Raw genomic sequence first — 13,777 nt, 5'->3', positions numbered from 1 at the left:
CCCCCTCTCTACCCCCTCCCCTCTCCCCCTCCCTCTCTTCTACCCCCCTCCCTCTCTACCCCCTCCCTCTCTCCCTCCTACCCCCTCCCCTCTCCCCCTCCCCCTCCCTCCTCCCTCCCCCTCTCTCTACACCTACTCCCTCTCTACCCCCTCCCTCTCTACCCCCCTCTCTCTGCCCCCTCTGCCTCCCTCCCTCTGCCCCCTCTCCCTTCTAACCCCCCTTCCTCTCTAGGGAGGGGGGTAGTATGGGTGAGTGGTGGAGTATTGCGTTTGGGGACCAGCCCTCCCCTGTAAAGCTGTATGCCCCCCCACCCCTCAATCTCTACCCCTCCCCCCTCCCCCCCTCCCTCTACACTTCCCTCTATACCCCCTACCCTCTCCCTCTCTACCCCCTCCCTCTCCCTCTCTACCCCCTCCCTCTCCCTCTCTAACTGTGCCTGCGCAGTTGGGGTCTATACATCAGTGGATAGGATGGGGGATGGGGAAAAGGAAAAAAAAAAAATGAATAATAATATAATATCAAGGGGGGGGGGGGGTAGTGTGTGTGTGGGGGGGGGAGGGAGGGGGGGGGAGGGGGGGGGGGAGGGGGGGGTGGGTTAGTGTGTGTTTGTGTGATGGTCTAGTCTCCTTTAAACTGTTTTCTTCTCACCTTAGAGCCATGCCCTCTAGTCCTTGACATTTAGTTTTATATGCTTCCATCAGGTCTCCCAGCCTTTGCTCCAGAAAAAAGAAAGTAAGTTTGTCCAACCTAATTTTACAGCTAATCCCTCTAACAAGGCAGCATGCTGTTAAATCTCTTCTATACTCTCTCCAAAGTTGTCTCATCCTTCCTGTAATGGGGAAGCCAGAAATGCACAGAATAATGCAAATGCACCGTAGACAAAGTCCTATGAAACTGCAATGTGATTTCCTGATACTGAATGTTCTGACGGATGAAGCCAAACATACTGCACTCTATGACTCTATCGACCTCTGTTGCCACATTCAGGGGGTAATGGAATTTGAACCCAAGATCTCTCTGTACATCAATGCTGGTAAGGTTTTGCCATTAACTAAATACTTACATTGGACCTCACACTTGCTCAGATTAAATTCTATCTGCCATTTCTCCGCCAATTTATGAAGCTGATCTACATCTGCTGTACACTTTGACAGACTTCATCACTGTTTACAATTCACTTACTAACCAAACTATCTGCATTTACATACAAAAACACAAAGTGCTGTAGTAACTCAGCGGGTCAGGTAGGATCTCTGGAGAACCTGGATATTAGAGACCTCGGGTTGAGTCACCTCCAGCGAACATGTTAACCATATAACCATATAACCATATAACAATTACAGCACGGAAACAGGCCATCTCGGCCCTACAAGTCCATGCCGAACAAATTTTTTTTCCCTTAGTCCCACCTGCCTGCACTCGTACCATACCCCTCCATTCCCTTCTCATCCATATGCCTATCCAATTTATTTTTAAATGATACCAATGAACCTGCCTCCACCACTTCCACTGGGAGCTCATTCCACACCGCCACCACTCTCTGCGTAAAGAAGTTCCCCCTCATATTACCCCTAAACTTCTGTCCCTTAATTCTGAAGTCATGTCCTCTTGTTTGAATCTTCCCTATTCTCAAAGGGAAAAGCTTGTCCACATCAACTCTGTCTATCCCTCTCATCATTTTAAAGACCTCTATCAGGTCCCCCCTTAACCTTCTGCGCTCGAGAGAATAAAGACCTAACTTATTCAACCTATCTCTGTAACTTAGTTGTTGAAACCCAGGCAACATTCTAGTAAATCTCCTCTGTACTCTCTCTATTTTGTTGACATCCTTCCTATAATTGGGCGACCAAAATTGTACACCATACTCCAGATTTGGTCTCACCAATGCCTTGTACAATTTTAACATTACATCCCAGCTTCTATACTCAATGCTCTGATTTATAAAGGCTAGAAGATGTTGTCTATCTATGTTCTCCAGATCTGCTGCCTGACACACTGAGTTACTCCAGCACTTTTTTTTTTTTCCTTAAGGCTCCAGCACTGCAATTTCTTGTGTTTACATACAAGTATGCCTGTCCTGAATCCAAAGGACCAAGTCACCATGGATCCCATGCATCTTAACCTTCTGGATCAGTTACCAAAAGTAATTGTATCAAATGGCTTACTGAAATTCATGTAGGCAACTCTTAAGGCCGGCACGGTAGAGCAGCAGTAGAGTTGCTGCCTTACAGGGTCAGGGACCTGGGCTCAAACCTGACCTTGGGTGCTATTCTGTACAGAGTTTGTATGCTCTCCCCATGACCTGCGTGGGTTTTCTCAGGGGTCTCCAGTTTTCTCCCACACTCCAAAGACGTACAGGTTTGTAGGTTAATTGGCTTGGTATAATTGTAAACTGTCTCTAGTTTCTGTAGGATAGAGTTAGGATGTGGGAAACGCTGTTCAGTGGGCTGAAGGGACAGTTTCCATGCTGTATCTCTAAACTAAGCTAAACATCTGAAGAAGGGTATCGGCCCGAAACGTTGCCTATTTCTTTCGCTCCATAGATGCTGCTGCACCCGCTGAGTTTCTCCAGCATTTTTGTGTACCTTTGATTTTCCAGCATCTGCAGTTCCTTATTAAACACTAAGCTAAACATCTACTGCCCTACCCCAAATGATCACATTTGTCACCCTCTCAAAAAATTCAAGTTTGCAAGGCATTACCGGCAGAGATAGATAGATTCTTGATTAGTACGGGTGTTGGGGGTTATGGCGAGAAGAGCTGGAGAATGGGGTTAGGAGGGAGAGATAGATCTGCCATGATTGAATGGCAGAGTAGTCGTGATGGAGCGAATGTCCTAAATCTGCTTCTATCACTTATGACCTATGATAAAACCATGCCAATTGTCTCTAATTGTGAGTAAATCCTATCCTGAAAAATCCTCACTAATAGCTTTCCTACCACTGATGTGAGGCTCACGAGCCTATAATTTCCTAGATTATTTCTACTTCCCATGTTACACCAAAGAACAATACTGGCTACTCTCCAGTCCTCCCGGACTTCGCGGATGGCTATAGAAGAAACAAAGATATTTGTTAAAGGTCAACAATATCCCAATTACCTGGGATAGATCCTATTAAGGCCTGGGGGATTTAGAAACATAGAAAATAGGTGCAGGAGGGCCATTTTGCCATTCGAGTCAGCACCGCCATTCAATATGATCATGGCAGATCATCCAAAATCAGTACCCCGTTCCTGCTTTTTCCCCATATCTGTTGATTCCGTTATCCCTAACAGCTATGTCTAACTCTTTTGAAAACATCCAGAGAATTGACCTACACTGCCTTCTGTGGCAGATAATTCCACCGGTTTACACCTCTCTGGTTGTCACAACTCTCCTTATCCACCTTCAAGCTCATCGTGCCTCAACATTACCTCAAAAACACTTCTGAGAACCTGGTGAATGTTGAATTACTAAATTTCTCAATATCCTTATGCTGCCATTCTGACTTTGTCCTGACATACAGTCAAGCATTGGAATGACAACTTCCTGCAGTTATTTTTGGAAATATATTTGCTGGATCTGTGGTAGGTGAGACCTGATGCAGATTCAGCCAACTAGATTTCCCAATGTAATTGAGGTGAGTAATTTACTTATTTAAATTAAATGTATTGAATATTTTATTTTTATTTTTTAATGTTTTAAAAGATTTTTAAACTGACAATTTTGGTTTTAAGAGTGTGATTACATTTGGAATGCTGTTAATGCATTTTGTTTCTCTCTTAGACAATAGAAGATGCTCCCCGCATATTTAATTTAGGTGCTGCCTTGTTTAACTATGTATGGTATATGGTGAAAGTGCCTGAGAGGTAATTGTTCATGGTGCAAAATAATTAGTTAAATTAATGTTCGGCACGGACTTGTAGGGCCGAGATGGCCTGTTTCCGTGCTGTAATTGTTATATGGTTATAATGCATCAATATGGATGTACTGTACAACCCCATAGTCCATAAATACAGTTATTTGGAAATCTCGATGATTCGTCATCTGACACATGGGCGACTTTAATCTACATTTAGATTGAGCCAACCAAATTGGTAGCAGCGTGAGAAGGAGGATTTCCTAGAATGTATACGGGATGGTATTTTAAACCAATATGTAGAAGAACCGACTAGATGAAAGGCCACCCTAGACTGGGTATTGTATTGTGAGGAAGGATTAGTTAGCGATCTTGTTGTGCAAAGCCCCGAGAGCAACAGTAACCATAATATGGTGGAATTCTGCATTAGGATGAAAAGCAACACAGTTAATTAAGAGACTAGGGTCCTGAACTTAAAGAAAGGAGACTTTGAAGGTATGAAATGGGAATTGGCTAGGATGGACTCCAAATTATACTTAAAGGGTTGACGGTGGAGATGCAATGGCAAAGATTTAAAGATCGCATAGATGAACTCCAAAAATTGTTCATTCCTATGTGGCAAAAATATAAAATGGGGAAGGCAGCTCAACTGTAGCTAATGAGGAAAATCACGTATAGTGTTAAATCCAAGGAAAAGGCATATAAATAGGCCAGAGGAAGCATCAAACTGGAGGACTGAGAAAAATTTAGAAAACAGAGGCGAACAAAGGGGTTAATTAAGAGGGGGAGAAAAGGGCATGAAAGAAAGCTTGCGGGGAATATAAAAACTGGCTATAAAAGCAGCAATCGATATGTAAAAAGGAAAAGATTAGTGAAGATAAATGTAGGTCCCTTACAATCAGAGACAGGTGAATTTATAATGGAAAACAAAGAAATGCCAGAACAGTTGAACAAGTACTTTGTATTGTATTGTATTGGTTCTGTCTTTACAAAAGGGCCTGTCCCACTATGGCGACCTTATTGGCGAGTTTAGGAGAGTCTGCGCTCGCCACAAGCTCGCAGCATGGTCGACACATGGTTGTAGGTGGTCTCTGGTAAGTTTCCTTCATGGTCGAGAGGAGTTCCCACACAGTGGTTACTACTCGTGGCCTCAGTTTGGTCGTGGAAAATGTTTAAAAATTTTCTGCGAGCAAAAATCGGTCGGCATGGAGAAAATTGATACTTTGAACTCGTAGTGCAGTGGTAGTGGAGTCGCCTTGTCGTTGTAGGTAGTCGAGATAGACGTAGGTAATCTTTGCTGTACGGGCATTTTAATTGGCTCATAGGGGAAAATAAAAAGTAAGCATGAGTTTTCAGAACCAAGGAAAACTGACCGGTCATGTTAAATGCCCGCTAAACTTCACAGCTGTGTATCTCTGGCTTATTAAAAGTTGTCTGGCTTCTTAAAAGTGTCTCCACACCTTCTCTCCTCCCTTCTCTCCCCCCTTCTTTTAAAGGACTTACCATACACTGTGCCAGTCGTCTTTAACCTTCCTGTCCATCAAGGGTATCACCTTGTCTTTGCACCGTGTGAATTTCAGACAGCGCTCCACCGCTTTCCCTGGACCCTGCCTTGCGATGTGTTTTTGGGTGTGAGTGTGGGTTCAGCGCTGACGGTCGATCCAGCTTGCGGTTTTTCAGGCAGTGCCCTCAAGCTTAATGTCGCGGACAGTTTGCTGAAAAGTCGCGTAAGTGGGACAGCCCTTAAGGAAGACACAAACAGTCTCCCATAAATACTAGGGGACCGAGGATCTAATGGGAGGGAGGAACTGAAGGGTTTCCACATTGTTCAGGAAATGGTGTCAGGTTAACAAGTAATTAGTGTGCAAAATTAGAGCACATGGTATTGAGGCTAGGGTATTGACATGGATAGAGAACTGGTTGGCAGACAGGAAGCAAAGAGTAGGAATTAACGGGTCCTTTTCAGAATGTCAGGTAGTGACTAGTGGAGTGCCACAAGGCTCGGTGCTGGGACCCCAGATATTTACAATATATGTTAACTGCGAGGTGGATAGTATGAGGCTGCAGGATGACTTGGATAGGTTGGGTGAATGGGCAAATGCATGACAGATGCAGTATAATGCAGATAAATGTGAGTTTATCCACTTTGGTGGCAAGAACAGGAAGGCAGATTATTATCTGAATGGTGTCCGATTAGGAAAAGTGTAGGTACAATGAGACCTGGATGTGCTTGTACATCAGTCATTGAAAGTAAGCATGCAGGGTCAGCAAGCAGTGAAGAAAGCTAATGGCATGTTGGCCTTCATTGCGAAAGGATTTGAGTTTAGGAGCAAGGAGGTCCTACTGGAGTTATACCGGGCCCTGGTGAGACCACACCTAGATTATCGTGTGCAATTTTGGTCTCCTAATTTGAGGAAGGACATTATTGCTATTGTGGGAGTGCAGCGTAGGTTCACCAGGTTAATTCCTGGGATGGCGGGGACTGACATACGATGAAAGAATGTGACAATGGGCTTGTATTCACTGGAATTTAGAAGGATGAGAGGATATTTTATAGAAACAAATATAATTCTTACAGTACTGGACAGGCTAGATGCAGGAAAAATGTTCCTGCTGTTGGAGAGTCCAGAACCTGGGGCCACAGTTTAAGAAGAAGGATAGGCCATTTAGGACTGAGATGAGGAAAAATGTCTTCAACCAGAGAGTTGTGAATCTGCAGAATTCTCTGCCTCAGAAGGCAGTGGAGGCTAATTCACTGGAGTTTAGAAGAGTTTTCAAGAGGGAGTTAAGGGGCTGTCCCATTTGGGCAACCTAAGCTGCGAGTTTAGAAGAGTTTGCCCTGGACTCAAACTCACAGCATGGTCGTGACGAAGTCCTAGGGGATCGTATGAGGTGGCTGGAACTCTCCTTCATGCTCGTGGGATTCCCGCCTACTCGCGGCCTCAGCTAGGTCGCGGAACATTTTTCAGCATATTGAAAAACTTTCCACAAGTAATATTTGGTCGGCATGGGTCTTTTTCACGCGTAGTGGAGTGGGGTCGCTTTACTTACAGGCAGTCGAGGGTAGCCGTATGCAACCTCCTCCGCTGACCGGCCATTTTGATTGGCTCATTGGAGTTTCACGACCTAGGAAGACCTACCGGTAGGTAAAATGCCTGCTAAACTTTATTAAACATCTTAAAAGTGTCTCCATTCCTTCTCCCCCCCCCTTCTCCTCCCCTTCCTTCTTCCCCCTCCCTTCTCCCCCCCTCTCCTCCCCCCTCCCCCCCCCCCTCCTCTCCCCCCCCCCCCCACCCACCCCACCCGCGCTCTCTGAAAGGACTTACGGTACTCTGTGGCAGCTGTTTACCTTCCTCTTCATCGCGCAGCTGCGCTCCGCTGTCCCTGGCCCCCACCTTCGTGATGTGTTTGTGTGTGCGTGTGCGTGTGTGTGTGTGTGCGTGTGTGTGTGTGTGTGTGTGTGTGTGTGTGTGTGTGTGGTCGGTAGATGTAGCTCACGGTTCCGTCGATCCAGCTCACGGTTTCAACGCGGCCGGTCGACCCAGGCTTGAGGCTTTCCAGGCGAGTGCCCTCGAGCTTGAAGGTCAAAGGCACTCTTCTGGACTCACGGATTAGGTCGCCCAAGTGGGACGGACCCTTTAGATTTAGCTCTTGTAATGTCTTCCTTATGACCTTGTTGTGACTAGAACAATGAATACACGTCCGACATCATGTAGGAAAAATTAAATCTGCAATCAACTGAAACTTCCAGAATGTCACTTGACCTCAGTTACGAGGCACAGGTACATTTGCCAGCTTCCGCTTTTGGCCTCAAGGGGCACTGTAATTTACATTACATATTACATTACATATACATCACATCTCCCCCTTCACTTTAATTACATCACATTTCCCCCTTCACTTTAATTACATCACATCTCCCCCTTCACTTTAATTACATCACATCTCCCCCTTCGCTTTAATTACATCACATCTGCCCCTTCACTTTAATTACATCACATCTCCCCCAATTATCCACATAAGGATTTACACTAGACTCAATTAAGAGTGCTGCTGTTTTTCACTTTAACCTCAAACTCTAGAAACTCTAACAAAGGGTCTGTCTCGTTGCCTTTTGCTGCACTGGGAGACTGGCTCCTGCCTCTCGCTGCATCTCGGCGCATCGTGCCTTCTGGGGACTTGCCCCTTCTGGGAGACTATTTCTAGCTTCTGGGAGACTGGCTCCTCTGTCCAGGTTTCTCATCTCTGGGAGACTGGCTCCTCTGTCTAGGTTTCTCACATCTGGGCGTCTGGCTGCAGGTGGCCTATCCAAGGCTACACAGGGGTCTATCCATGGCTACACAGGGGTCTATCCACAATTACACAGGGGTCTATCCATGGCTACACAGGGGTCTATCCACGACTATACAGGAGTCTACCACGGCTACACAGGGGTCTATCCACGGCTACAAAGGGGTCTATCCACGGCTATAGGGATCTATCCTGGGCTACAGGTCGCTATCCAGGGCTGCAGGGCTCTATCCCGGACTAGACGTCTCTATCCTGAACTTACACTCTCCGCCTGGTCTCGTAGACTTGCTCCATCTAGGAGGCGGACTCCCCCTTCAAAAAAAAACTTAGACAGTCAATACTAAACAGTCAATACAAACTATTTTCATTCTTTCAATTTCTTGGCTTCTTAACTTTTACTTCTTCACTTCTTAACTTTTACTTCTTTGCATTTGCATTTTCAGCAAATTATCTGTACTTCTTGGCTTCTTAACTTCTCTGCATTTGTCCCTTAGTGTCTTTAAACTGTTGCTCGGGTCGTGCTGCGCGCTCCGCAGGGCTCCTCGACTCTTTCTAACATGGCGGCAGCGGCGGCTGTTATGGCCGCACGGACGCGGGCTCCGATCTTTGGGCGCGGGTGATGGTCCGGGTTAGCGCGGTGGCGGCCATTGCTGTGAGGGGCCGTTGATTCCTTTGGCCGTCATGGATGGCGACATTCTCTCTGTCTCCTCGTGCACTGCCCGGTGCTTGCGCGGTGGTGGTCTGTAATTACGGCCGGCCGCTGCCCTTCTGTACCCGTCGTCTTTCGGCTGCACTTCGGAGTCTGCGGCGGCGCCTGCGTTGTGGCGGTAAGTGAAGGCCTTGTCTGTCGCTTCTCTGCAGCCGGCCGTCTGCTCCTCTCCCTCAGGGTGGGGTTAGCCCAGCCCTCCGAATGGGGCTTTTAGACCTGCAGGTGAGTGTGAGAAGCTGTCGGACTTCGATATTTTCTTTGCCCATTTCTTCCTTCAGAATTCAAGATCGTGAGGCTGATCGGCTCTGGGCCCTTCGCTGCTTTCAAGGCGAGGTGAGGCCGCATGCTTACTCTTTGGGCTGCCACACTTGTGTTTCTTGCTCTTCTTCTTGCTTCTTTCTTCTTTCACTTGGACTGTTAACTGCTTTTTTTTTCTGAACTTTTTTTGTTTTGTTTCCTTTGACCGAGTTTTCTTTTTCATTTTCTTCTTTTTCAGTTCACAGTCTCTCATGCTTCTTCTTCTTCTTGCATGGAGAATGGTCCCGGAGGCTTGAGTCCCACCATTTTTTTAAACTCTGACACCATGTCTTCCTTACGACCTTGTCACGAGGCACAGGTACATTTGCCAGCTTCTGCTTTTGACCTCAAGGGGCACTGGCATTTACATTACATATTACATTACATATACATCACAGCTCTTAAGGCTAAAGGAATCAAGGCATATGGGGGAAAAATCAGGAATGGGGTACTGATTTTAGATGATCAGCCATGATCATATTGAATGGCGGTGCTGGCTCGAATGGCCTACTCCAGCACCTATTTTTCTACGTTTCTATGTCCCGTTTCCTGCACTCCTTGTAAATGCACAGAGAGCCTTGTTTCCTGCAATCACAACAAACGCATTGAGGGGTTGTTTCCTGCGCTCCCCACAAATGCCCTAATGCCCCATTTCCTGTGCACCCTGTAAGCGCACTGAGCGCCTCGTTTCTTATGTTCCATGTAAATGCACTGTGCCCGTTTCCTGTGCTCACTTTAAGCATGTCAAGAGCCCTATTTCCCATGCATTCCCTATAATGCCTATAATAGATCTTGCATACATTCTGGATGAATGGAATGAAAGTCCACTTCCTTTTCTAACCATTGTGTTTAAGAAGGAACTGCAGATGCTGGAAAATCGAAGGTAGACAAAAGTCCTGGAGAAACTCAGCGGGTACAGCAGCATCTATGGAGCGAAGGAAATAGGCAAAGTTTCGAGCCGAAATGCTTCTTCAGACTGATGTAGGGTGGGGGCGGGGAGAAGAAAGGGGAAAGGAAGAGGAGGAGCCCGAGGGTTGAGGGAGAGCTGAGAAGGGGCTTCGCTCCATAGATGCTGCTGCAACCGCTGAGTTTCTCCAGCACTTTTGTCTACCTCCTTTTCTAACCAGTTATGTGTTTGGCTAGTAACTGTTGTGCTGTTTTATACTCTACTTGGCCTTGTAGTTCCACTCTGTCACAAACATCTGGGAGAGAGATGAGTGCTGTGCTCATTGTTTCCTTTCTCCCACCAGTAAGATCTTTATTTTCACCACAACATTCATGTGGTAATTGTTCTGTAATTTTGTATTAATGTGTACGTATGCACTGAGAGCAAAATTGGCTTCATAGTTAATTGTTTCATTGGCAGTAATTAACAAGGCATGATCCTGATTGATGCTGTTGCTTGATTGTCTAGTATAGTAGCTGACTATCCTGAAGAACAGGAACGTATTAAAACTGCCAAACAGATGGATGTAAGTAATCCTGAAATAAGACTGTTACGCCTCATATTAGATCACACAGACAAAATAACATTTGTAATCAATGTGCAACTGAATTTCATAGAATGAAGAACATTAGAACAATATATCACAGGAACAGGCCCAACGGCCAGCAATGCACATGCCAAACATGATGCCAAGTTTGACTAATCCCATTTTCCTGCAGATGATCTATATCCCTCCATTCCCTGCATATCACTCTGCTTATCCAAGAGCCTGTTAAACCACTTTTGTACCTGACACCACCACCACCCCTGGCAGCATGTTCCAGGCACACACCATCTCTGTTTTTAAAAAAAAATAGCTGGCCCTGCACATCTCCTTTAAACTTTGCCTGTCTCACTTAAAGCCATACCCTCAAGTCTTTGATATTTCCACCCTGGGAAAAGGTTCTGACTGTCTTCCCTATCTATGCCTACCATCATTTTATATACTTTGAACAGATTATCCTCATCCATCCCCTTTCACCCATTCCCCTCAGCCTGTGATGCTCCAGCAAAAATAATCCAAGTTTGTCCAACCTCTCTTTGCAGCTAATTTTGGTAAACCTCTACTGCATCCTCTCCAAAGCCTTCACATCCTACCTGTAATGGGGCTCCTCGCCTGATTTACTTGCCTTCCCCTTCTTCTTACCTCTTCTTTGGCTATCTGCACTTGGCATTCTAAGTCCTGAAATGTTAACCTACTATTTGCCTCTACAGTCCTGCTTGATCAGTTGAGTTTTTCGAGCAGTTTATTGTTCGCTCAGATTGATTTCACACTAGGCAGTCTGCTGCAGGTGACATTAGAGTAGTGTCCTAGGCCCAGATATCTTCAGCTATTTCCTCATAAGATCAGAAATGGAGAGTTTGTTGATGGTTCCATAATACATAATTTCTCAGCCAATGAACTAGTCCATGCCTGCATTCGACAAGACTTAAGTCATGGGCTATCAAATCATGTTCTTTCCACAAAAGTGTCAGCTAGGACCACCACCAAGAGAAAGACTTAATCATCCATCCATTAAATGTAATTGCATTCTCTTAGATGATCCTCCATGGCATTTAGGGATAGGAAATAAATTGCAAACAGATGAATCAATTTCAAAAATATATTGTAAGACGAACGATTGAATATTGCCTCTATGCAACAGATGAATGAAACAGTGTTCAGAGCTTGTAAAACAATCATGTTTCTATTCTCACACAAATTAATGGTAATCAATTTGTGTATTAATGTTTTTGTACAGGTATTTAGAATTTGGATACTTGATCCTGAGAAAGCTTCTTCTGCAGAGTTGAATAATAAAGCCGAAGTGCCTTCTCTGGTAAGAATAAAGGACATTATCTTGTCATACAAATGGCAATCTGATTTGTTTAATTTACAGGGTAACATTGATATTTGTAGTATATCTGCTTTTCTTTGGCAGTCCCCCCAGAACCAAACACATCACTTCCAGCATGACCCTGTGTTTACTGAAGAGACTGATGAGACCAGTGTGGGACCCAAAAACCCTACCAAAGATGGGGCAAGAGGTGATTAACAGGATAAGTGGATGGGTAGCTCATGTCAGATAGTGTGTTACTTCTTCCCTTTGCAGAAGGGCAGAACAGGGTTTCTATTTGCTCCTGATGCAAGGATTAGAAGCTTTCAATTACATCACAAAAACTCCATTCTCAAAGCAGTCAGGGACTAGAGCTTGCCGAAATCATCAGGGAATTCTTATTTGAGATACATTTTAAACAACGACCTTGTTTGTAGGCAAGAGATTTTTTTGTGATATTTGGAACTTGATTTTACTCCAGAGATATAGTGTAGAAACCGAGGCTGACATACCTTTCCATTGTGGAAAATCCCTTGAAAGAGAGTGTTTTAACAGGCCCGTACAAAGCTTTTCAAAAAGGGGGGTGGCATGACAGGATTTGTGGAACCAGAGTTGGTTTACAGGGCAAGGCCAACGAATGCCCTTGCATTAGTAGAAGTAGTGGTAAATGGCAATATACATTCAGGAGCACCTGTTCCGTTGTTTTGCAAAATCCGCAGGCATTGCCACTTTCATTTTACTGCACATCTTGTATGTGTATGTGACAAATAGACTTGAATTACCTTGACTTGACGACAAGTGATTTCCTGTTGTTGAGGAGCAGTGTTAGCTGTGAGGAGGATGCTAGGAGGCTGCAAGATGACTTGCATAGGCTGGGTGAGTGGGCAAATGTTTGGCAGATGCAGTATAATGTGGATAAATGTGAGGTTATCCATTTTGGTGGCAAAAACAGGAAAGCAGACTATTATCTAAATGGTGGCCGATTAGGAAAAGGGGAGATGCAACGAGACCTGGGTGTCATGGTACACCAGTTATTGAAAGTAGGCATGCAGGTGCAGCAGGCAGTGAAGAAAGCGAATGGTATGTTAGCATTCATAGCAAAAGGATTTGAGTATAGGAGCAGGGAGGTCCTACTGCAGTTGTACAGGGTGTTGGTGATACCACACCTTGAGTATTGCATACAGTTTTGGTCTCCAAATCTGAGGAAGGACATTATTGCCATAGAGGGAGTGCAGAGAAGGTTCACCAGACTGATTCCTGGGATGTTAGGACTTTCATAGGAAAAAAGACTGGATAGACTCGTTTTGAACTCGCTTGAATTTAGGAGATTGAGGGGGGATCTTATAGAAACGTACAAAATGCTTAAGGGGTTGGACAGGCTAGATGCAGGAAGATTGTTCCCAATGTTGGGGAAGTCCAGGACAAGGGGGTCACAGCTTAAGGATAGAGGAGAAATCCTTTAGGACCGAGATGAGAAAAAAGAAATTCACACAGAGTGGTGAATCTCTGGAACTCTCTGCCACAGAAGGTAGTTGAGGCCAGTTCATTGGCTATATTTAAGAGGGAGTTAGATGTGGCCCTTGTGGCTAGGGGGATCAGGGGGTATGGAGAGAAAGCTGGTACGGGATACTGAGTTGGATGATCAGCCATGATCATATTGAATGGCGGTGCAGGCTCGAAGGGCCGAATGGCCTACTCCTGCACCTATTTTCTATATTTCTATGTAGGCAAAAGACGCCATCCACATGATCGCTATATACAAGCCTGGGGTGTGCTCATAACCAGTCAGGGTTAAATCTTCGCCAGCATCCATTCTTATAGAAGGCACAATATTTGTAT

General features: G+C 45.1%; 1 protein-coding gene across 1 annotated transcript in view; it reads left to right on the top strand.

The window, feature by feature from the left end:
* The first annotated feature begins 663 nt into the window (after positions 1-663).
* LOC129699450 (cation channel sperm-associated auxiliary subunit epsilon-like) overlaps positions 664-13,777 on the top strand; it is a 77,145-nt gene continuing 64,031 nt past the window's right edge. The window contains exons 1-3 of the mRNA XM_055639257.1: positions 664-3,850; positions 10,551-10,608; positions 11,864-11,941. Coding sequence (XP_055495232.1) covers positions 3,831-3,850; positions 10,551-10,608; positions 11,864-11,941 — 156 coding nt within the window. The 5' untranslated portion in view covers positions 664-3,830. The remainder of the gene's footprint in view (positions 3,851-10,550; positions 10,609-11,863; positions 11,942-13,777) is intronic.

The sequence above is a fragment of the Leucoraja erinacea genome, chromosome 8 (assembly GCF_028641065.1).
Source record: "Leucoraja erinacea ecotype New England chromosome 8, Leri_hhj_1, whole genome shotgun sequence".
Lineage (NCBI taxonomy): Eukaryota > Metazoa > Chordata > Chondrichthyes > Rajiformes > Rajidae > Leucoraja > Leucoraja erinaceus.
This window is presented reverse-complemented; position numbering and strand designations above follow the sequence as displayed.